The sequence below is a fragment of the Solenopsis invicta genome, chromosome 12, assembly GCF_016802725.1.
Source record: "Solenopsis invicta isolate M01_SB chromosome 12, UNIL_Sinv_3.0, whole genome shotgun sequence".
Classification (NCBI taxonomy): Eukaryota; Metazoa; Arthropoda; class Insecta; order Hymenoptera; family Formicidae; genus Solenopsis; species Solenopsis invicta.
This window is the reverse complement of record NC_052675.1, coordinates 244359-270192: the sequence shown is the minus strand read 5'-3', so window position 1 is coordinate 270192 and position 25834 is coordinate 244359. Positions and strand designations below refer to the sequence as shown.

Sequence of the window (25834 nt, the reverse complement as noted above, 5' to 3'; positions counted from 1 at the left end):
TTATTTTGTGTATTACATAATTTTCTTGGGAAAAGTAGTCACCATGAAAATTTATAAAGCATTTTTCAACAATTTTACTAATATGAATTAATTCATCAGAGGGATACATTATTTGGTACCCTTCAAAGACATAATGATATGTATCAGGTATCAGAGAAAAGGACACAACGAACATATAGCAGAGTGTGACAAAGATGCAATCAAAACAGTGTAGTAACCTGATATCATCAAACATTTAGTTTTTCGTAGTTGGCAGACTTGGGGACTTACAGTCTCTCGATGCGAAAAAGGGGCGTGGTTTGCGAGTTTCGCGCACACCATGTCTACTTCCACCATGCGAATTACTCAAAAACGTGCTATTAGTGATTGCGGGTGCGTTCAGTTATTTAATCTTATGAGGAATTCATACTGCGGGTTCAAAATAATTGTCAAGAAAGTATTAACATCAGTATGTACATATAACTACGACCGGAAAACTTGTTATAGAATTTTTTATATTTTAAAGTAATAAAATAATACGAAATAAAAAACTTTTTATAAAATTAATTATACACGCACACATAAAATATTACACATTTATAGATGTGTTTGAAAACTGCATTATTATTATTATTAATCGTAATTAGTTGGCAAATAAGACATTTTTAATTTGCTAAAACTCCGTAATAATTGCTTGCTGATGAAAGATTCACAAAAAATTAACAGATATCAATTCTGACAAATTTTCTTCTTTATTTTATTCATTGACATCCAAATTTTTACTTGTATCTCAGTTTTTTTCACATGTTATATGTATAAACAATATAAAACATTTCATTACAGATTATAAATTATTACACGTATTGTATTACACGAATTTATTCTACGATAATAAAACCAAAATAATCTGTATTATACATTATTGTATTCGATTTTAACAATTAATGCAATATATGCAATTGCAGCTGGGAAAAATTTTTTGTATAATAATTACATACATATATTTTATTATACATGTACATAGAGGGTAACATAAAATATTCACTTATGCTCTCGTGGGTTGATAAAACAATTAAAACTGAGAAAAAAAGTCTTTTACCATTTTTCAAAATTCGCAATAGTTATCGAAATAAAAATTAATGTAGTTGACACATGAGCACATACTTTCCCATCCACCGCACGGCAGAATCGCCCGTCGGTCGCTAAACTATAAGCAACCGCAGCAGGTAGCGCGGTGAGGTGGGTAAGACAGTCATTGCTGCTTCTCCCCTGTCATCATGCCCCTCTCATCCTGCTGCGGTTGCCTATGGTTTGGCGACAGACAGGCGGAGGGTAGGGATATGTACTCATTTGCCGATTATATTAATTTTTATCTCGGTAACTATTGCGAATTTTGAAAAATAATGAAGGACTTTTCTTTTCAGTTTTATTTGCTCTATCAATCCATGAGAGCATAAATAAATATTTTTTAACATTCTGTATATTTGATGTATAATTGTAATATAAAAAATGTTTTTCCGGATACGCGTACACATCAACAATTGTTGTCAAAATATAATTGCTATTACATTACGGATTGATATTACTTGAATATTATAGACAATATAAACTTGTCTTACACTATCAAACGTAAAAATTAAAGATAATTTTGTACCTAGATGCAAAACTAATTAGTGGACCATGTACGTTATTGACTGTAATTGTTTAATTATTCCAAAGTTTCGAGTACCGTAAAGTATGACATCGAGGTTTGCACGACCTACGAAAAGTATCATTGAAATCATTTTATAACATGTATTATAATGGCGATATACGATATTATACAGAGTGTTTCAGACTACCCGTACATCCCTTATATTATTGCAGGATTAGATTTAATCAAAAGTATGTTCAGACAAAAGTTGTAAGGTTTTAAAAGATCTATATTTATTAATCTTATTAGTTTAACCTTGGATGGTGTTGCCAAGGTCACATCAAAACACATTAACTTTTTTAAATGGAATACCTTATTTTTGATTCCAGAATCTAATAGCTGGTATTAAAAGTTTTTCAAAACTTTACAAGAAAGTTTATTTTTGTTGAATTCTTTTCAAGTTTTGAGGTTTGAAAGCTACAATGTACTGTAACTTTCAAGCATGTCAACTACAAATGATCTAAAACACCTTGTATATGCTCATCTTTACCGTGGTAAAATTCTCCAATGAGAAAATGTAGATTTTGCAGGCGCTGAAGAAAATAGGTTGAAGAGTCTTTTGCATTATAAACAGAAGCATCTTTTGCAATTTGGGAGATGTTTCGTACCAAAGACTATTATAGCTGCAATGCTTCAGTGATACGTTAACTAAATTTTGTAATTAAGTATTATATAATAATTATTATGGAAAATTTGTCATCTTACATTTTATCGCGTGTTTGAAGACTGTGATCTATCAGCTTTTGTCCCTCAAAACTGAGGCAAAATAGATGAATCAGTTGACTAAGGACATAAAATACATACCTCAGTACTACTAAAACATGGGCGTTCTGCTGCGTAATCTCCAATATGAAAAATGTAATACTTTAATTTCTCGTACATGTGTTTTTTTATACAATTTTTAAGTGAAATATGCAATTATATATATAGGGTGTCCCAGACCAATGTATACAGATTATTATAATGAGGTAGAAGGCAACGAGATAAATCAAAAATTAATACTATTTTGCGATATTTGTAATAATTTTTGAATAATAAAATATTAAAGTCAGCCGAATAAGAGCGCGCGGAGAGACAAGCAGTTGCTCGTCTGAGCCGTAAGACTGCCTACTGCGACCTGATTGTAAGCGACGGTAAATAGCACGTGACGAGGGGAAGGATAGCATGCCCCCGCACCGTATCGTGGCTTGCGGTCCTATGGCCTATGGCTCAGGCGAGCGACTGCTTGTCTCTCCGCGCGCTCTTATTCGTCTGACCAGGGACGGATTAACAAATTTGTCGCCCCTAGGCCGTTTATACACTGCCGCCTTCCCTCTCCACATTTCTTGGATAATTCATGCAGATAAAAAGAATTAAGTGTATAGCTCTGATTAATCTCTAATACATATTTGTAAATTATCAAAACGTAAATAATTGTATTTATTGATTGTTGATATAATGTACATTCTATATTTTCCTATGTTATTTTGTAAGAATTTTTTATTATATTTTAATATAATATATTTACCGATATCACAAGTGATAATGTAAGGAATGTACGTAAACAAAAGATTCAATTATTAACACTTTTATTTTAATTTAAACATGAAATAGAATAAATTAGACGACTTTGCGTCTCAATTTTTCTTTCGCAAAATTATTTATAATGTCGTTAAAGTCTAAACTATTTAGAATATCTAATTCTATACAGAGAACAGCTAGAGCATTGAGTCGGTCTTCTAACATAGTTGATCGAAGATAATTTTTTATACGTCGCAAGAAAGAGAATGAACGCTCGGCTGTGCAGTTTGCTATAGGAATACACACATACCTACATCCGTAATGCTACGTCAATATTAGGATAAAGATCCCGCAAATTTTTTTCATACATCCATTTGCAAAGCTGAAGTGGTGTCTTCGGAATTAGATTATCTTTATCTACATTAATATGTCTTTTAAAATGTAGCAGTTTACCCAATAACGAGTCCTCTAAATCATTTGGATATCGACTAAGTAGAATCTTTCCCTCTTCTTCCAATTGGACGGTGGTGAGCTGATTTATTTTCGATATTGCAGCAAATTGTTGATCGAATTGTGCATACGCAATTTGTCTTTTAATTAATTCACAACGTAATTGGTCAATAATAACCAGAAATGTATTTCTTTTACCTCTACCAGTTACATCTAATATTTCATCAGGTTCCTCGTCATGGTGAAGTATCCTCTTTCTTTTTCTTTGAGTATCAAACTCATAAGTTTTGACACTATATTTATTAACAGCTTTATCTTCAAACAATTTGAATTGTTCCCGAGTAGTTCCCATAAGTGTTATAAGGGAGTTATACAACTCAACAACAGTACTTAAGTCAATATTGACTTTCTGCAGTAACTTATTTGTTGCATTTAAACGATCTAACAAGAAGCTCCAAAACGTAGCCATGAATGCTGTTTCAAGTCGTTCTAGTCGTAAACACAAGGCTTTTGCTTCATTTCTGGTAGATGCCTTCTGAGTTAAATCCTGTTCTAATGTCATGATAGCGTTCAGGATTAGCGAGCAAAACTCCATCAGAGCTTTACAAGCGTCATCACGTGCAGACCAACGTGTTTGAGAAAGACTTTTCAATGAAACATTGCTTGATGTTGAGGCATCTGAAAAACTTTTTTGTAGGACCTCCTATTGATATGTCAAAGCTGTAAAGAAATTGTATTAGGAGTACAAATTGAAAACCGCCGTTTTCCAGTAGATGGCGCCAGCGATAAATGCTGGCGCCAAACGTTAGATCAAAAATTTTTAATGTAAGGTTGGGCATCTGGCAACAATTCCTTATCAGTGCAGTTGTGAATTTTTATCGGCGTTATATATTTTTTTGTGATCGAAAATGTCGAAATTTGTGCCCAATAAGCGTCATTTGCGGGAAGTTTTGCTTTTTGCCTTCAATTCGAAAAAATCTGCGGCTGAGGCGCGTCGAATGATTGTAAAAACTTATGGTGAGGCTTCCATTAGTGAAAGAACGTGTCGAGAATGGTTCCAACGCTTCAAAAGTGGTGATTTCGGCGTAGAAGACAAGGAGCGTCCCGGACAGGTGAAAAAGTTTGACAACGCATAATTGGAAACATTACTGAATGAAGATTCATCTCAAACGCAACAGGAGCTTGCAGATTCATTGGGCGTGACTCAACAAGCTATTTCACATCGTTTGAAAACCATGGGAATGATCCAAAAGCATGGACACTGGGTGCCATACGAATTAAAGCCGAGAGACGTCGAACGGCGTTTTTTCGCGTGCGAATAGCTGCTCCAACGGCAAAAACAGAAGGGTTTTCTGCATCGTATTGTAACCGGCGATGAAAAGTGGATCCATTATGATAATCCAAAGCGAAAAAAATCGTGGGGCTACCGCGGCCATGCATCAACATCGACGGCCAAGCCAAACATCCATGGCTCGAAGCTCATGCTGTGTATTTGGTGGGACCAGCTCGGCGTGATTTATTATGAGCTGTTGCAACCGGGTGAAACCATCACAGGAGCTCGCTACCGAACACAACTAATGCGTTTGAGCCGAGCATTGCAGGAAAAACGGCCACAATACGTGCAAAGACACGAAAAAGTGATGTTGCTGCACGACAACGCTCGGCCACATGTTGCTCAGGTCGTTAAAACCTATCTGGAAACATTGAAATGGGACGTCTTACCTCATCCGCCGTATTCTCCTGACATCGCCCCTTCAGATTACCACTTGTTCCGATCAATGGCGCATGGCCTGGCTGAGCAGCACTTCCATTATTACGAAGAGGCCAAAAACTGGGTCGATTCATGGATCGCCGCAAAAGACGAGCAGTTTTTTCGACGCGGGATTCGTATGCTGCCCGAAAGGTGGGAGAAGGTAGTGGCCAGCGATGGACAATACTTTCAAGAATAAGTATGTAACCATTTTTCAACAATCAATCCTCAAACTTTGACAAAAATCAAGAATGCATGTCTTGTGATTATTAGAATTTTCATGTTCCGTTAGACGTTCTGAAGCATTTTTCCAGTCGTTGAAGCCTTCCATACTAAGTACTGAATGTTGTGTTGTTTTTCTTTGGAATAAACAACATGTACCACAAAAAACGCGTCCCATGCTCTCAGAATAAACCAACCATGATCGTGGCTGAAGTTCTCCATTTGCAAGCTTCCTATTAAAAATATTTTTTGTAAGCATTCGAGTCTTATCTGTGTACTGTCGTTTTGATTTAGAAGTCAGTATTCTTGTTTTGCTCATATCCATGCATCGCCACATAATCTTGAGTATAATCATTAATAAGCTACGCGACAGGATCATTTGGCAAAATTTGGTCTGCATCACGTACAACGGTCTCATTATTTACTGTACTGATTTCTAAAATGCAAATATTTTCTATTTTTTTCTCATCACTCGGAGGGACAAATGCACAGGCATTGTCGATTTTATCGTCAATAGCTGAAGAAGTAGTACATGATTCAATGCTTATTTCAAAATCGGTATTCTGTTGTACTACAGATTCGTTCGAAGATTTAAAATATACGTCTATTTTTGCGTTTTTGTTTAAAGTAATTTCTTCTTTCAATTTTTTTATTTGTCTTAATTTATTGTATTGACTTCCACTAAGCCTCTTTCTTCCATCACTCATGATGATAATTGTTATTATCAAGAACTGTAAAAACTAAAAACAAAAATTGCATTAAAAACGCAATATTTATCGTCATTTAACTCAATACTTAATCGTCACTTTAATTAGACATTAAATATATTTCTATAAGTAACGGGATGATTAAAAAGAAACAGAATTTATAATTAAAAGCAAGAAATCTTTTTAAATAAATTTTAGTTTAAATTTTATTTTTGATGACTAAAAGAAGATTCATCGGTTTTCAGAAATGTAGTTTCTTTAAATATGCATTAACAAGAACATTTAAGTATGCATTAACATTTCTGATTAATTAGGTCAAAAATAAAGTTATATTTTTGGAAATAAAAAGAAGCATATGAATTTCAAACTGAGAAGTTGTAGATGCCCCCAAATATGACATTAATTTTCAAAGTTCAATTTAAGCAGTTTTCCAGAAAAACTGCTCAAATTAAAATTTGAAAATGTCATGTTTGGGGGCACATACAAAATTTTTTAATAAATACATTAATATCTATCTAATATATTATTTTTTTTATAAGATATTTTAAAATAAAATTATAATGTGTAAATAGAAAAATACAAAAAGTGACTTTTTCAGTTTTTAAAAAATATGCGCAATCGAATTTGCTATCAATATAATTATACGTATAAATTCAATTATTGTACTTAAAAAATAGTGGTATGTTTATAAACTTGTAAAAACGACATCCAGTTATTGCACCCAAGAGTTCAATTCAGACTATAACAATTAACAAAAGTACACTTACCTTGTGGGATAACAAATCTATTGAATATTATTTGAACAAATACAGCAAGTTATGAACACAGAAATATGAAAAATGACATGAGTTTAACACTCTTAAGACATAATTCTTCCGCGCAGGAAAATAATCGAAGCAGATCTGCTCTGGTTAGAAATCCTATTGCATATGCCGAAACAAAAGAATGCGATGCGAGTAACGCGTCGCATGCAAGTACCGAAACAAAAACACGCGACGCGAGCAACGCATCATCTTGAAAAACTTTTCAATTTTTTTTACTTTTTTAGTTTTTGTGTAGTATAAAGTATAAAATGTGATATACATATGAAATTTTTCTTAGAAAATATTTTAATTATTATACACATAATTTCAAATTTATACAATAAATTTTCGGATCTAAAGATTTTATTTAATAATTTTTATTTTTTTTTTAAAGAAATAACTTTCATCGCTCATTTTGCCGCCCCCCAAAATTTGCCGCCCTAGGCCCGGGCCTAGGTAGGCCTTACCGGTAATACGACTCTGCGTCTGACTTTAATATTTTATCAGACTTTAATATTTTACTCGAAAATTATTGCAAATATCACAAAATGGTATTAGACTTTTTGATTTATCTTGATCCTTTCTACCTTATTGTGATAATTTGTATACATTGGTCTGGACGGGATTCGATAGCGCATGGTGCAATAGCCCACCAACCAATCATCTTAACATATCTAACCCAATCAACGGAAAAACTCTAGGCCTCGGCCGCTGTGAGTAGTGGTGTGCTATCGGTCCCGTGTGCTATCGGGATCTGCCCCATTGGTCTGAGACACCTTGTATATACAGGGTGTCAGATGAAGTTCGCTTGTGGTCTCGTGGGTAGAGCAAGTAAAACTGAGCAGAAATGTTCTGTACCATTTTTTAATATTTACAACGGACAGAATCCGATAGCGCACGGTACGATAACTCATCAACCAATCATCTTGACTTATCTAATCCAACCAACGAAAAAACTCTAGGCATTGGCCGCCGTGAGTGGTAGTGTGCTACCGGTCCCGTGTGCTATCGGGATCCGCCCATTCGCAACAGTTATCGAGATAAAAAGAAATTAATATAGTCAGCAAATGAGCGCGTACTCTCCCTGCCCACCGCACGCGGGGACCACTTATTGGTTGCCAAATCATAAGCAGCCGCGGCAGACGGCGTGGTAAGAAGGGAGAAGCAGCAATAGCTGTCTTACCCTTCACACCGCGTCGCTTGTCGCGGCTACCAATGATTTGACGATCGAGGATCGTGCGTTGACTTGGCAGAGGACGGACGCATTAAAAGATAGCTCTGCTATCTTAAAGAATAATCCGAGATTAGCCTAATTTAGCCCTTTAGAATAGCGCTAAGTTAATTAATTTATCATTTCTTCTAAATGAAAGAGAGGTAATGAGGAAGTTGGAAGTTCTGTCACAGAGAACTGTAGATCGAGCATTTGTTGGTTTTTCAAGTGGAAACTAAGTCACCGCCATCTTCCACTTCCATTTTGGAAGACTATTCTAACGAACCACAAAAAAGGCTGTAAATCCTCCATTTTGTAAAAGAACACAAAGTCCAAGAATTTAGAGAAATGTCGTCCTTTGTACATTGCATCAGCGTGGGCCACCATGGAGAAATAAAAGGATCGCTGCACCTTGCGTCGAATTTACTGAAGATGAGTCTTTCACAACGGGGAGGGTTCCGATAGCGCACATCCCGATAGCCCACCAACCAATCATCTTGACTTATCTAATCCAACCTACGGAAAATCTCTAGGCATCTGCCATTGTGAGTGGTTTGTGTGCTATCAGGATGTGCGCTATCGGGACCCGCCGCTCACAACGTGGCATCAATCTAAAACGACCAGACGAGACGAGTCGAATTCCACACACGTGGGCCGGTGAGTCTCTCCTGGTATATTTTGGCAATATATTGTTTGATTGATTTGTGTCAAAAAAAATTTTTTTTTGATATTTGTGATATGATGTCTGATTCCTTCATAAAAAGGGAAAAAAAATTTTGTTAGAAAATATTCATATAATACATGCATTAAATTATTTTAAAAGAGAACAAGAATCTTGGTCGAGATCTTTCAATTTGGAATTCAATTTCGTTGGTTGGATGGGCTGGAAATATTTTATGTGCTCCTTTAAAAAGAATAAAAGAAAAGAAAAGTAAAGAGAGATGTTTTTCCTAAAGATATTAATAATCATTTATACTAATATCTATGCTATCTCATCCCAGCAAACATTACGTTACATGTAACGTAAATGTTAGTTATAATTTTTTACTCAACAATGTAATTGTTATATAACACACTCGTTATATAACAGTTACATTGTTAAGGGGGAAATTACAACTAACATTTACGTTACATGTAACGTTGTGTTTGGTGAGATTTTTGATAAAGATAAGTTCGCATTTACATTAAATCATTTTGGAATATTCATGTGCTTGCGTACCTTTGTGTTTGCTGCACTTTGATATAGTTATTGTATAATATCTAGTAAATAACAGGTGGTATTAATTGATTTTGTTCTTATGGATCTTGAACTTTGGCAATTTTTAATTGACATATTGATATTGAAAATTCATATACAAATAATGGGATCCAGTAAGTACTTCCTTATATAAGCTAAGTAATTTACGGATTTTATGGTAAGGACACCAGCTAATTTTCGAGAGATCAGCTGCGAACTGATCCCTCGTGATGATCTGTAAACACTTTGTGTTCATGCATGTACATCACTGATAGATCAGGTCAATATGTTATCAAAAAGACAAAATATATATAATTAAAGTAAATATTTATTTAAATATATAAGTTAATTTTTTACTGATTTTCATAGATGTTATTGAAATATTTTTTAAACAAATTTTAAATTTAATAATAATTGAAAAATAAAGAGCTTAAATGTTAAATAAATAATAAATAAACATAATTTTATAGAGATGAAAAATAAGTAAAAAAATTAATATTAAATAAACATTAAATAAATATTAAATAAACATTTAAAAAATGCTTATTAAAATCATTTTTTCAATTAAATAATTCATGAAAAATAAATACTTAAACAATATTAAATAAAGATAAAAAAAATATTTATTAAAAAAAAAATAAATATTAAATTAATATTCAATAAATGTAAAATTAATGTTTTTGAAATTGTTGTTTCAAATAAAAAATTAATATAAAGTGAATATTAAATAAATGTTAAGTAAATGTTAAATTAATGATTTTATAAATGGTTTTTTTAAATAAAAAATTAATATAAAATAAATATTAAATTAATGTTGAATAAATGTTAAATTAATGTTTTTAAAACACATTTATTCAAATAAAATTTAATGTGAAATAAATATTAAATTAATATTGAATAAATGTTAAATTGATGTTTTTAAAAAATGTTTTTTTAAATGATAAATTAATGTGAAATAAATATTAAATTAATGTTTAATAAATTTTAAATTAATATTTTTAAAAAAAGTTTTTTTAAATAAAAAATTAATGTAAAATAAATATTAAATTAATGTTTAATAATGGTTAAATTAATGTTTTTAAAAAATGTTTTTTTAAATAAAAAATTAATGTGAAATAAATATTAAATTAATGTTTAATAAACGTTAAATTAATGTTTTTAGAAAATGTTTTGTAACAAACGGCCTTTCCGCCGAAGTGCAGCTGTACCGCGCGCGTATCGTCTACGGCCGTGGCCGCGGCCTTCAGCAAGGCCACGGTACCAGCGCGTCAACAAGGATTCCGAATTCCGAGAATCTCGGCTCGGAATCCCGCGCACCTGTAAATAAACACCGTGTAAGATACTGCGTTTAAACTCCGATCGTTCCGAATCTCGCGTATATATATCGTCTTTCCGTCCGCGCGTTCTGATTTTCGTTTGTCCGTCCGCGCGTAAATTCTAAGCTTTGTTACGTCCGTCCGAGCGTCACCGCCATCCGTCCGTCCGCGCGCCGTGGCCAGAACGCCACGCTTTTGTATTGTACCGACCGTACGCGAAATAAAGATTCGCTTATTTATCCAACAACACCAATCTAGTTCTCTTGGCGACCTCAGTCCGCGTCCTCGTCCGCCGAACCCACGCCGCCCCGTGCGCGGAAAAAGACAGATCGTTACATGGCGCCTGAACAGGGACCGTTTCCGTTTCCGACCGCGGAGAACTAGATCCGTACCGATCCGATGCCGCGGAGCTGGATATACCGTGTCGACCGCGCCGAACTTCTCCGTCAATTACGCCACGCCGATCTTACTACTGACGGGAACGTCAACGAGCTTCGCCGCCGGCTCAGTGAATTTCTGGTATTGCACCCCGAACACGAACCGGCCGAAATCATGCTCGATCCGCCCGCGATCAACATTGCCGCACCGGAACCGACCGCGCCGACCGAAAGCGACCCCCCCCCGCGAAAGTGATGAATCAAATACGTAAAGGGGGGTGTCACTTTGACGGGAAGGACGGTGTCCTTCCTAGAACGTATCGAAGAGCTACAAGCCGAGTACGGATACGACGGCGCGTTGCTCCTTCGCGGACTACCAGAGATGCTACGGGAGACGCGCTCCTCTGGTATCGTAACAACCGGACCGCGTGGGGGACGTGGCAGGAGTTCCTCGGAGAATTCCGTGAGTACCACCTGCCGCGCCGTTATTTTTCCCAGCTACGACTGGATATTCAAGCCCGAACGCAAGTTCCGGACAAGCCGTACAGAAAGTACGCAACCGACGTACTCACGATGATGCGTCGCGCCGGGGGTTACGTAGAGGAGGAGCAGCTCGATCTCCTCTACGACAATATGCACCCCAAATACAAATTATACGTCCGTCGCGACGACGTCCACCGCGCCACCGAATTGCTGCAACGAGCGGAGGAATTTGAGCACATCAGCTCACAATGTCGCGAACGTCAACCCGCGCCGAAACCGTCCGCGAATTCCGCTGCCACCGCCTATGACAAGAACAAATGCTGCTGGCGGTGCAAGCAGCGCGGCCACACGCGATTCAAATGCCGCCGCGCGGCCCGAAAGTTCTGTTCCCAATGCGGGAAAGATAACATATTTAGCCTGCAACTGCCATCCGCCGCCGGGAAACGCCACCAGGACCGGGGGCACCGAGACCGCTCCCCGGTCCTCCGAATAAAATATAATCAGCGGCCACACGTCGACGTCCCCGGGACACCACACTCACAGCCCTGCTGGACTCGGGTTCCGAGGGCTCGTTTGTGAGTGCCGACGCCGCCGAACGCCTCCGCGGAAAGGGGTACACAACGCTACCCGTCACCGGCCGGATCTACCTTGCGGACGGCTCCAGCACGCCGGTAGAGACTTGCCTCGTACTGTCGGTCGTATTTCCGGCACGCTCGTTCCGACACGGATTTCGCGTGCTACCCCGACTCGACATGCTGATCAGCGTCGATGTCATGGTACGAGCACGGATAACGATCCTCTCCGCCGCTGCTACACCGGGAAGACGACCGCGCACCGCGAGACGCCGCTCGCCCGACGACCGTCGCCAGCACCAAACCCGCGGAAGACGCGCGGTTGCAGGCTTTCCTCGCCGAGGAGCTACCGAAGTTTGACCGCGTACGCGGACCGACCGATCGCGCAAAACACGTCATCCGCGTCAAAAACCATCCGCCGATCAAGCAGCGCTACCGTCCTCGAAATCCGGCGATGTAAGCAATCATCGACCAAGAGGTCGATGAAATGATACGCGCGGGTGTTATCGAGCCGTCCCGCAGCGCGTGGAGCTCGCCGATCGTCATTGTGCGCAAGAAGGACGGAAAACCGCGGTTCTGCATAGATTTCCGCCGCGTGAACGAGGTTACGGAACGCGACGCCTACTCGTTACCGCAGATACCGGCTACGCTCGACAAACTAAGAAGCGCGCGTTACCTCTCGACGCTCGATCTAATGAGCGGCTATTGGCAGATACCCCTGGCACTGGCAAGCCGACCCGGTACCGCTTTCACCGTGCCGAGCCGGGGGTTGATGCAGTTTAAAGTGATGCCATTTGGGCTTCACTCCGCGCTGGCCACGTTTCAGCGGTTGCTCGACAACATCCTCGGACCGGAACTAGAGCCGCGGGTTTTTGTCTACTTGGACGATATCATTGTCGTCACCAAGACGTTCAACGAGCACCTCGACACGCTGCGGGAGGTTTTCCGCCGGTTGCGCAAAGCGCAACTCCGACCGAACACCGAGAAATGCCGTTTCTGCACGGAGCGGCTAAAATACTTAGGCCACGTGGTCGATCGCGACGGAATCCGGACCGATCCGGAGAAAACGGAGGCTATCGTGAACTGGCCAGCGCCGCAAAACGTGCGGCAGATACGGCAATTCCTTGGCCTCGCGTCCTGGTACCGCCGTTTCATTCGTGACTTTGCGACCGTCGCCGCACCGCTCACCGCACTCACGCCAAAAAACGCCCGCTGGTTGTGGGGGGACCACGAACAAGCGGCCTTCGACGCGTTGAAGGAAACGCTCACGTCCGTACCCGTCCTAGCCTGCCCGGATTTCGAGCGACAGTTCGTGTTGCAGACGGACGCGAGCACGACAGGATTGGGCGCCGTACTCACCCAGTACTTCCCTGAGAGCGAGCGCGTTATCACATACGCGAGCCGAACGCTCAACAACACCGAGCGAAACTACAGCGCGACCGAGCTTGAGTGTCTCGCCATACTCTGGGGAATCCGCCGAATGCGAGACTACCTTAAAGGTTACCGCTTCAAGGTAGTCACCGACCATCAGTCACTACAGTGGCTGCAAAAGCTAGACTCACCGGCCGGACGTCTAGGCCGATGGGCATTCAAACTCCGACAGTTCGACTTCGAGGTGCAATACCGGAAAGGGGCATTATACAAAGTCGCGGACGCGCTTTCACGGCAAACGGCCGTTAACGCCGCCGCGAACACGGCCTGCGCGTGGTATCGAAAGTGGTGGAGCATCACCTCCAACACTCCTGACGCCGCCCCTGACTTCGGTATAGCGGACGGTCGTCTCTGCCGACACGTGCTCCATACGCTAGATTTTTCCGACGCGCCAAACGACACGCAGTGGAAGGAGTGCGTGCCGCGCGAGAGTCGCACCAATTTCCTCCACCGGTATCACGCACCGACCGCCGGGCACCTCGGGACCGCGAAAACGATCACTCGCATTGCCCGCCACTATTACTGGCCGGGCATATTCCGCAATATCTCGCGCTACGTGCGACAGTGCCGAACATGCCTGGCCCATAAACCGGAGCAACGGCGGCCGGCCGGAATGCTCCACCCGACCAACGTGTCGCACTCGTGGCAACACGTGACGATAGACCTGGTGGGGCCGCTTCCCCAATCGACCAAGGGGCACACCTGGCTATTGACCATGCAGGACCGGTTCACGAAGTAGCTGGAAATGCGAGCGCTCCGACCCGCTACCGTCACAAACGTCACCGCCGTGCTGACCGAAGCCGTAATACTGCGACACGGATGCCCGGAGGAAATCTGGTCCGATAATGGCACCCAGTTCCGCTCCGCGACCCTGACCGACCTGCTGCGAGCGCTGCAAATTCACCACCGTCTTGCGCCGGCGTACGCCCCGCACTGCAATCCGGTCGAGCGCACTAACCGCACCGTAAAGACCATGATACGACAGTACCTGAACCGCGACCACCGTAAATGGGACGAGCGCCTCGCCGAATTGCAGTTTGCGTACAACACCGCGACTCACGACGCTACGGGGCATACGCCGGCATTTTTGAATCACGGCCGCAAGTTGCGACGGCCGGAGAAACGCGCGCCAGCCGGCGCACCACAACAACCGCACGCGCTGCAACGCCGGTTGAGCGAAACGTACAAACGTAACTCGTCCGCGTCAAGCTAGCGCGCGCGTTCCAACGGCAGCAGCAATATTACAATCTGCGTCGGAGAGAATGGCGTCCGAAACGGGGAGACTGAGTGTGGAAACGTAACCACCCCCTCTCCCGCCGCGCGGATGTGTTCAACGCGAAACTCGCGCCAAGATACATCGGGCCACTGGAAGTACGCCGCGTCATCTCGCCTGTGATCTACGATCTCCGAAACGCGGGGGGCAAATGGTACCGGCACATCCATGTCCAGGACCTCAAACCGGCCTCCGCGCCGACCGAGGAAAGGGAAGCCGAATCCGACACCGACGACGACGACGACGACGCGGCATGCGGCGCGCTCGTGACTCGGCCGCCGAGCCGAGCGACGACCCGGCAAGAGCGACCCAGCCGCACGGCCGAGACACGTGAACAAACACGGGCAACAAGCGCGCGCACCGGTAGCCAGAATACGCGCGCTGCTACCAGGAACCAGCCGGCTCATTCTCGGAAGAGAAATGAAGCAAAACGGTATCCTCGCCGAAATCGCCGAGCTCTTAGGAGAAGCACCGGAGCCGTACGATCCAGAACGGCCCGGGATGGGACAACTGGCAACGCCGAGACCGCCACCAGACTGAGGGGACGCCTCCGTGGCCGTCATCCGTCCAAGCCGCACGACACCGCCGAACCTCACGACCGAAGCGGTCACGATACCGTGGCTCAGGGGACCGCCACCGCTGCGCCGGTCCCGTGGGTCATCGCACCGCGGAGACATCAGTCGCGACCGATGCTCAAACCCGACCGGGTCATGGGCCCCGCACCGCCGCCACCGATTGCCGTGGAGGTCACACCCGGCACCATCGTGGACGTGCCGTACTTTGCGGTCCACGTCAGCCGCGCGAGTCAGAAACCGCCGCTGGAGACTGCGATTTGACCGGGCTGGACGACTCTGATCCAGCAAGGAGATCCGGCCCACCACCGAAGACAGCAGGAAAGATGAATGCGTTCTAGGCCTCTAGATTCAGGCCTAATCGAAGGAGGGGGGGGGTGATGTAACAAACCGCCTTTCCGCTCCCCCTTTGGGCCGTCCACCGTTCTAGGCTGTCCGGCCGAACAACCGCCGGACAGCGAAAACACGACGCACAGTGCCAATAAGAATTCAAACACCGGCGTAGCGCGCGTTTACGCATCCGCGCGTCGACAGATCTCCGCGCGCACGCGCTCGACCGGAGTGGCGGCCGCTGGATTGATCTCGAGCGGCGGGGAGTCCCCCACCGATTCTGTACCGTTCCGTACCCCCGCACCGTCCCTACCCACAAGACTCGGGTATATAAGCGCCGCCGCTCTTACAAGGGGAGTCTGCGACAATTGACTCACCGATTTTAATAAAATTTTATGGGTGTGTAGTATTCACTCACCCCTTTACTGTGGTAAAGCCGTTCGTTGCGAAATTTAGGCATTCTCGAGAAAATAACAATTAAATATTTCCAGCATCTATAGTACCATTACAGAAGAACGGTTGTCGAGTTGGCGATGTAGCGTAGGTCGTTAGAGTGTCGATTAGTACGCGTGGGGTTCCAGGTTCGATCCCCGTAAATAAGATTTTTTTTTTTTTTAATTTAAATCTTATATTTTTAAATTGTTATATATAATTTTTAAAGTGTTTTTAAAGCCGGTTCACGGGCTCAAGTCCATCTTGGGCTCCACCAGGAGATCCTGGTAGTCGGCACTTTCCCGATCCGCGGTCCCGTCTCGGTATCGACTCACGACTTGGGGTGGAGTTCCGCGCCTCCACCAAGAGATCTTGGCGTGAGTCGAGTACCACCGCCAAACATCGCGGTACGAACATACCGGCAAACAATAAAATGACTAGAGCTTATTGGTCGTTACGTTAATCAAGAACTGTAAGTATGTAGAAAGATAGCGACTTCTCAGTTCGGAAAATTTCCCCATGGACAGAATCAAAGTCCTTGGGTGTACCTGTAAATAAACACCGTGTAAGATACCGCGTTTAAGTTCCGACCGTTCCGAATCTCGCGTATATTAGGAGTACAAATTGAAAACCGCCGTTTTCTAGTAGATGGCGCCAGCGGTAAATGCTGACGCCAAACGTTAGATCAAAAATTTTAAATGTAAGGTTGGGCATCTGGCAACAATTCCTTATCATTGCAGTTGTGAATTTTTATCGGCGTTATATATTTTTTTTGTGATCGAAAATGTCGAAATTTGTGCCCAATAAGCGTCATTTGCAGGAAGTTTTGCTTTTTGCCTTCAATTCGAAAAAATCTGCGGCTGAGGCGCGTCGAATGATTGTAAAAACTTATGGTGAGGCTTCCATTAGTGAAAGAACGTGTCGAGAATGGTTTCAACGCTACAAAAGTGGTGATTTTGGCATAAAGGACAAGGAGCGTCCGGGATCGGTGAAAAAGTTTGAAGGCGCAAAGTTAGAGGTATATTGGGGTGAAACTATCACAGAACGTCGCTATCAAGCACAACTAATGCGTTTGAGCCAAGCATTGCAGGAAAAACGGTCACAATAGAACAAATACACGAAAAAGTGATTTTGCTGCACGACAATGCTCGGCCACATGTTGCTCAGGTCGTTAAAACCTATTTGGAAACATTGAAATGGGACGTCTTACCTCATCCGCCGTATTCTCCTGACATCGCCCCTTCAGATTACCACTTGTTCCGATCAATGGCGCATGGCCTGGCTGAGCAGCACTTCCATTATTACGAAGAGGCCAAAAACTGGGTCGATTCGTGGATCGCCGCAAAAGACGAGCAGTTTTTTTGACGCGGGATTCGTATGCTGCCCGAAAGGTGGGAGAAAGTAGTGGCCAGCGATGGACAATACTTTCAAGAATAAGTATGTAACCATTCTTCAACAATCAATCCTCAAATTTTGACAAAAAACGGCGGTTTTCAATTTGTACTCCTAATAAATACCGTCCTTCCGTCCGCGCGTTCTGATTTTTGTTTGTCCGTCCGCGCGTAAATTCTAAACTTTGTTACGTCCGTCCGAGCGTCACCGCCATCCGTCCGGTCGCACGCCGTGGCCAGAACGCCACGCTTTTGTATTGTACCGACCGTACGCGAAATAAAGATTCGCTTATTTATCCAACAACACCAGTCTCTTGGCGACTTCAGTCCGCGTCCTCGTCCGCTGAACCCAAGGTCCGTGGATTGGCGTTGGAGGGGAAGGAAGGTCGTCGCATCCACTTCAACGATGTGGAACAAAAATGGCGGCGGCCATACTTTTACTGCACACTCGCTCACTCACACAACTAATAGCTGTAGTACCTACGTACACTAACACTGACTCGCTGTCTCGAAAATGGCGGCTATGCAACGACCTTCCTTCTCCTCCAACGCCAATCCACGGACCTTGCGCTGAACCCACGCCGCCCCATGCGCGGAAAAAGACAAGTCGTTACAGTTTTTTTAAATGAAAAATTAATGTGAAATAAATATTAAATAAACGTTAAATAAACATTTTCCCAAATCATTATTTTAAATATTTAATTAATGTTAAATAAACATTTAATAAATATTTAATAAATATTTTTGTTATAATGAATTGTGCAATGAAAAATTAATATTAAATATATATTAAAAAAACATTAAAAAATATTGTGTGCTGATTGGGATCTTGCAGCAATTGCTTAGATCTCTATTCAACTCAATTTGTGCAAGAGTTGGCTATCATTTCTATTTATTCTCTAATACCCATAAAAAGTGAAGTTTCTGTTTAATTTTGATAGTTATGCTGTACATTATAATTTTAATGGAAGGATCCATCATACACTTACACGACTAATTAGGAGTATTATCGATATTATTGTTCTAGTCTTATTTAATTAGATTATTTAATATTTATCGTGAGTGTGTAGTTTTAAGCAGTTTATTAAGGCTATTGTAAATAAGTTGAATTTGTTATTCTTAAGCAAAAAAAAATAATAAAACATAACAGAATTAAAAAGTTTTTTCTAATATATATATATACTACTGTGTCCAAAAAGTAAGGTGACATTGCATTTATTTCGAAAATTCTTTATTTATTCTTGCAAATCAATTTCGTCCCCTTCAAAGTAATCCCCACCTGATATAATACACTTATTCCAACGGATTTTCCAATCTTCGAAACAGTTGTAATAATCGATTTCAGGAATGGCCTTTAGCTCCTTCTTCGCAGCGGCTTGAATCTTTTCTATCGACTCGAAACGGTGTCCCCGGAGCAGCCGCTTGAATTTGCTGAATAGCCAGAAGTCGCATGGAGCCAAATCAGGTGAATACGGTGGTTGTGAAACGATATTAGTCGAGTTTTTGGTTAAAAAATCACGAATAATCAGCGTAAACAAACAAATGTAGACATGGCAAAAAACGAGAAATTCACTTTTAGCAGCTCACAAAACAATGCGTATCTCAAACACTAATGGATATTTTGACGTGTCACTTCTCTTGGATGTCAAAGACAGTCCTACCAACCTAAAAAAAATTTTATTCCTCCAAATCCGTGCGCGCGGGAGATTTAAAATGCAATGTCATCTTACTTTTTGGACACAGTAGTATATACAGGGTGTCCCAGTATAAGTGGCCGTCCCCCTTTATTTTGTAAACTAACAAAGATACACCCAATAAATATAATATCAAATTAAATGGTTTGAACTAAACTTTATTGTAAGCACAGTGGTTACTTAAAGAAATTATTTATGTTAAAGAACGAAGAGACATGCACAATTTTTGGTGTAATAATTTTATAAATCTGTAGATTTTTGTATTCTTATTACTTACATTATACGTACAACAAATATTATAATCGGATGTCAGCATGTTACACGTCAATCGCCAAAGCGGAAGTCGGAAGTTAGCCACGCCGTAGGGGCAAAACCGAAATGGTATTAATCGCCCGCAAAACTTTAAACCGACATAACTTCTATAATTTGTAAAATAATTTTGATAAATCATACATCATTGTATTCATTAAAAAAAACGCTACCACTTTTATCATATAAAAATATTTACTTTACCATGCAAAAGTTGTGCATGTCTCTTTGTTCTTTAACATAGATAATTTTTTTGAGTAACCACTGTGCTCACAATCAAGTTTAGTTCAAACCATTTAATTTGATGTTATATTTATTGAGTCTATCTCTGTTAGTTTACGAGATAAAGAAGGTGGCCACTTATACGGGGACACCCTGTATATATACATACATATATATATATATATATATATATATATATATATATATATATATATATATATATATATATATATATGTATATATATGTGTATATATATATATATATATATATATGTACAGTTTGTGCCAGGTATGCCTGGGGTCCGATTCTAGGGTCCACGTTTTGTTCTTAGTTGTTTTTACGTTTATGACTATTATAAGTGGATGCTGCGTTAGCGATCATGAATGTATCGTAGTGTTAGTAAATTATGTTTTGACAGCCGGCCGATGTAACCTCAGTTTTAATTAGTGAAATCTCAGAAATATTGCAAAGCTTAATTAAAAAGAAGCGGATCAAAGCCTTTGATAATTATCGTTACAAACACTGTTGACTATCCTTACATTTATTAAAGAATACGGTAATGTCTCACACCAAGTCTTATTATTACCTGTAATCGTCAGAAAAACAGCTCACAAAGTATATTTTCTTATTGTCAAATAATAACATTTTTTATTTTCAAAACTACAACTTATCTGATATATCAAAGGCTTCGATCCGTTTCTTTTCAATTAAGCTTTGGAATATTTCGGAGATTTCACCGATCAAAACTGAGGTTACATCGGCCGGCTGTCAAAACATAATTTACTAACACTACGATACATTCATGATCGTTGACGCAGCATCCGCTTATAATAGTCATGAACGTAAAAACAACTAAGAACAAAACATGGACTCTAGAATCGGACCCCAGGCATACCTGGGGGTCAATCATGTAATTTCACGTGGAACTTTTCACGTTTCACTTTTCACTTTTCACGTTTCACTTTTCACTTTTCATTTTTCATTTTTCACTCATAGAGAGTTCACGTGAATCTTTTCACGCACAGCGATTATCCGTTTGTTTTCTGTTCCTGAACTCTCTAAATAAGTGTACACTTAAAATGAAATAGATAGATGTTTCAAAGTTAGCGAAAACAAGAAGGAACGTTCCAGTGCAGTCTAGTGCAGAAACAGAAAACAAGCCTTATGTATGAATAATGCGCGGAAATTTAGTTTGCGTTCCGAAATTCACCATTAGAGGCTCGGTTATTGCAACTATCAAGCAATCGTGAAAAAGGTTTCTATCTGCTTTTACAGTATAACATTTACTGTAAAAATTTTGTTATATAAAAAAAAATTGTAAAAAAAATATTCATAAATAAATAGCAATATTTCTTATATTGCATAAACTTAATTTACAAATATAATATATATTACATTTATTTTTAATGATCCGTATATTGTAACAACTATTTTATTATGTAGTAATCTAATACTCAAAATTACATTGTAATTTAATTCAAACATTGTTTTTCAAAATTAATTTTAATTAGTTTTTTATGTGTGCAAATTTTAAAGTAAATTAATTTCATTAGTCATTAAATTTAACTTTGTTTAATTAAAAAATATTGAATAATTTAGAATATGGACCTTGATCAAAACTGAATTCTCCGCTCACACATGTATTTTCCAAATTTATAAGTTATAAACACTTACATGATTGATTAATATTCTATTTCACAAGACGCACCTTTCTTATATCATTGAATATCAAAACGCGTTTAAAGTATATTTTTATCTAAATTTGCATTTGATGAAACCTTATTCTATATAATTATCAAAATATCAATTTGTCAAATATAAATATCAAACCTAATTACATCACAAAAGCATTATTTTTATTTATGTATGTATTACTTTATCCTATCAACGCAATGCAATACCAAAAAGGTTAACCTCTTCAATAATATCTCTTCAAACTGTTACCACACTGTTACCACACTTTCATTCTTATTTCAAAATACATACAATTTATTAATTCCCTAAATTGTCACCTTTTCGCCATCACGGGTGATGGCGAAAAAGTTCACGTGAAAAAGTTCATATTTCCGCTCATGAGTGAGTTACATGATTCCGTGGAATCGTACATGATCGTGCAGTTCACGTGAAACTTTTCACTTTTCACGTTTCCGCCCTAGGGAAAATGTTACATGATAGAACCCCTGGCACGAACTGTACTATATATATATATATATATATATATATATATATATATATATATATATATATATATAAAGAATAACAAGAGAAAGGGGTAAAGTAAAAACTTAATTTAAAAAAAAAAAGAAAAGAAGGCTAGAAAATTTATAGAACTAGCTTACATCCTCCCCAGTCAATATAATGGCTTCAGAAGAGAGAAGTTGTGTAACAATTATTTAGCATTAGTTAACTTAGAGATTTACAAATCATTTGTTAATAGAACTTATACAGGAGGTCTCTTTCTCGATATCAAAGCTGCCTATAACAATATAAGTCCCAAGATTTTGCTGGAAGTGATAAATAATCTTAACATTTCTTTGGGCTATAAGAAGTTCGTTAAGAATATATTAAGCCCAAGAAGGGTTCGATTTTTTGAGCGTGATAATTTTTTCGAATTTAGAATATTATTCAGAGGGGTTTTGCAGGGTCTGGTACTTAGCCACTCTTGTTTAATATTTATGTAAAGGCTATTCTAAAGTACATTCCTGTTAATGGAAAAGTCGTTCAATTTGCAGACAAGCTATCTTATATTCTGACAGATCGGTGAATATCATTTGTAAAACTTTGAAAAGAACGTTTATTAAAATTAACTCATGGTTAGAGTCGTTGGGTTTGGAGATTTCAATCCCGAAAACTCAGCTATGCATTTTCCATAAGAAACGTAACAAAGACATTCCAGTTAGTATAAAAGTTCCAAATGGGTAAATTATAAACAAATCTCAAGTAAGATATTTGGAAATTTACTTACATGCGGGTCTGAAGTGGAAGGGCCATATTAATTCAATCGAGATTAAGGTCTTTAAATTCGTGAATATTCTGAAATAATTGGTTGAAAGAAATTGGGGTGTTTCATCTGTCGATGATATAAACTTTATTAATGCAATACTGAGAGCCCAAGCCTTATGGGGGGCTATGTGGTTTGGCAGTCCATGTAGATTATATATGAAATTAGTGGACGGATTAGTGGGTTCTGCTTATGAGATTGCGTTGGGTTTTCCAAAATTTGCAACTGTTAGGTCGGGGTGAGCTATTTCGAGACAATGTTCTAGCTTAAGATTTATCTCAAATCAGAGCAACGAGCTCATTTTAAGGGCATACCAACTGGGGAATCTTAAAGTGACTAACAAGATTAGAACTTTTACAAGGAGTAGGCAAGAACTGTAAAATGCCAAATGAGATGAATCATAGCTTATTTGAAAGGGAAGCACAAGTATATTAAAAGTGTAAAAGGATTAGCGTGAGTGGTCCTTACTTTTTAAGAAAATTGCAATTAAAGTTTAACATTTGAACGTTTGTACGTTAAGTACTAGAATCTTGAACCACTATCCAAGAGAGCGGCTGAGAAGGCTAAGGTCTAGCGTTAAGGTTGGTTTATGCAGGCCGTAACTACTAACTTATGTCGGAATCTGTAAGAAATTGACCATTCATAATTGATTTACAGAAAAATAATCAACTATGATTAGTCAATTTCTTTACATTTTTCCCTTCGTGGCGGACCGGGTTCGAATATCAGCAGTATCAAATTTTTTTTACTTTTTTTAAAATCTTTTACTATTATATTTTACAATTACTTTATTTTTATTATTTTTTAAATTAATAATAATGTACTTACATATAAGACTTATATAATAATAACTTATATAATAATAAAATTAAGCTACTTTTTATTAATAAAAAATTAATAAAAATATTTAATAAATTATTTATTATAATAAAATTATTTATAAAGGTAAATAATTAGCTCTTAACGAGCAGATTTATTCCGAAAAATAATACACTTTAATTTATAACGTTTTATAAATTTATACCCATACAGCACAGAAAATTGCAGCAACATTGCAGCAATGTTGCAACGTTGCATATTGCAATGCAATATTACGGAGACATTGCAGAAACATAAATTAACAATATGTCTGCAACATCTCATTGCATATGCCAGTAATATTCCGGAAACATTCCAATATCATAATTTTTTAATAAAGCAATAAACTCAATAAAGTGCGATAAAGCAGAATATTCGCATATAATAATATATTAACTTAATTCATCTCTAATTATTTATCCGCATTTAGCAAACTAAGGTCGGGCGACGTTACTAAATTTTCCGCTGAATCTCTACATTCCCTAACAGCACAACCGTCCGTATGTCGACTGTAAGAGTCGATTCCTCCAAGTCAGATTTTCAGAGTTGACTGTAAATCGACTTTGCATAGACGTCTGCAGACATTCTTCAAATGTTGACTCTAAGACGTCTAGAAAAAGGCATGCGGTCCCGTGGTGCTGTGTGCAACATAGTATTGTTGAAAAACATGAATATTTATATCAATAGGTCCATATATGAAGAAACCTCAATCTACATCTTAATGAACAAACAATATTTTTTAATTGTTTTTTTAATAAAAATTTTTTCATATTTAATTTAATTATTGTATTATATTGATATATATTTTCTAAGTGCATTCTTTAGTCAACATTTGAAGGATGTCTGCAGACGTCTATGCAAAGTCGATTTGTACTCAACTTTGAAAGCCTGACTTGGATGAGTCGACTTACAATCGATATATGGACGGTTGTAACGTTAGGGAATGTAGAGATTCAGCGGAAAATTTAGTAACGTCGCCCAACGTTAGTTTGCTAAATGCGGATGAGTAATTATGGATGAGTTAAATTATTATATTATTATACGCAAATATTCTGCTTTGGCTCTTTATTGCCGCTACTTTATTATTAGGAGTATAAATAAGTTTCCGCCGTATCACAAAAAATGACGTCACTAGTATGTTATGATTGAAATTATCTTTTGTAAAACGTTATGTCGTAAGGGTGGACATCTGGCAACAATATAATCTTAAAATATTAGCAATTTTGTATCAGCATCATATATCTTTTTTTGTGCGAAAATGTCGAGTTTTGAACCGAATAAGCGTCATTTGCGGGAGCTTTTGATTTACTTCTTTAATTTGAAGAAATCTGCAGCCGAGGCGCATCGATTGCTTGTAGAAGCATATGGTGAGGCTGCCTTAAGTGAGAGAAGTTGCCGTGAATGGTTTCACAAGTTTAAGAACAGTGAATTTGACGTCGAAGACAAAGAATGTAGCGGAAGGCCGAAAGTGTACGAAGACGCGGAATTGGAAACATTATTAGATGAAGATTCGTGCCAAACGCAAGAAGCACTTGCACTTACATTAGGACTCAACCAGCAATTTCACATTGCTTAAAATCATTGGGAATGATTCAAAAACAAGGAAACTGGGTTCCATATGAACTGAAGCCAAGAAACGTTGAACGCCGATTTTGTGAAATGCTGCTTGCCAGGCATAAACGAAAGGGTTTTTTGCATCGTATAATCACTGGTGATGAAAAATGGATCCACTACGATAACCCAAAGAAGAAGAAATCATGGGGATGCTTCAACATCGACAGTCAAGCCAAACATTCATGGAAAAAAGCTCATGTTGTGTATTTGGTAGGATCAGCTTGGTGTCGTGTATTATGAGTTGCTCAAACCGAATGAAACCATTACTGGGGCTCTCTACCGAACACAATTGATGAGATTGAGCCGAGTACTCAAGGAAAAACGTGCTCACTACTACTCCAGACACGACAAAGTTATTCTTCTGCATGATAATGCTCGTCCACATGTTGCGGCGCCGGTCGAAACCT

At 39.4% G+C, this 25834-nt stretch overlaps 1 protein-coding gene across 7 annotated transcripts in view; it reads right to left on the bottom strand.

Annotated features, from left to right (window-relative positions):
• Positions 1-712: 712 nt before the first annotated feature.
• The window catches only part of LOC105201558 (odorant receptor 13a-like), a 60232-nt gene continuing 35110 nt past the window's right edge, over positions 713-25834 (bottom strand). For 5 of the 7 annotated variants that reach the window (XM_039455843.1, XM_039455846.1, XM_039455844.1 and 2 more), the window contains exons 7-9: positions 2378-2514; positions 2163-2295; positions 713-1738 (exon numbers count right to left, since the gene is read on the bottom strand). In XM_039455843.1, coding sequence (XP_039311777.1) covers positions 1688-1738; positions 2163-2295; positions 2378-2514 — 321 coding nt within the window. In that variant the 3' untranslated portion in view covers positions 713-1687. Of the gene's footprint in view, positions 1739-1768; positions 2304-2377; positions 2515-25834 lie in introns of those variants that run through there. The other 2 variants (XR_005576006.1, XM_039455845.1) reach the window with 2 other exon arrangements.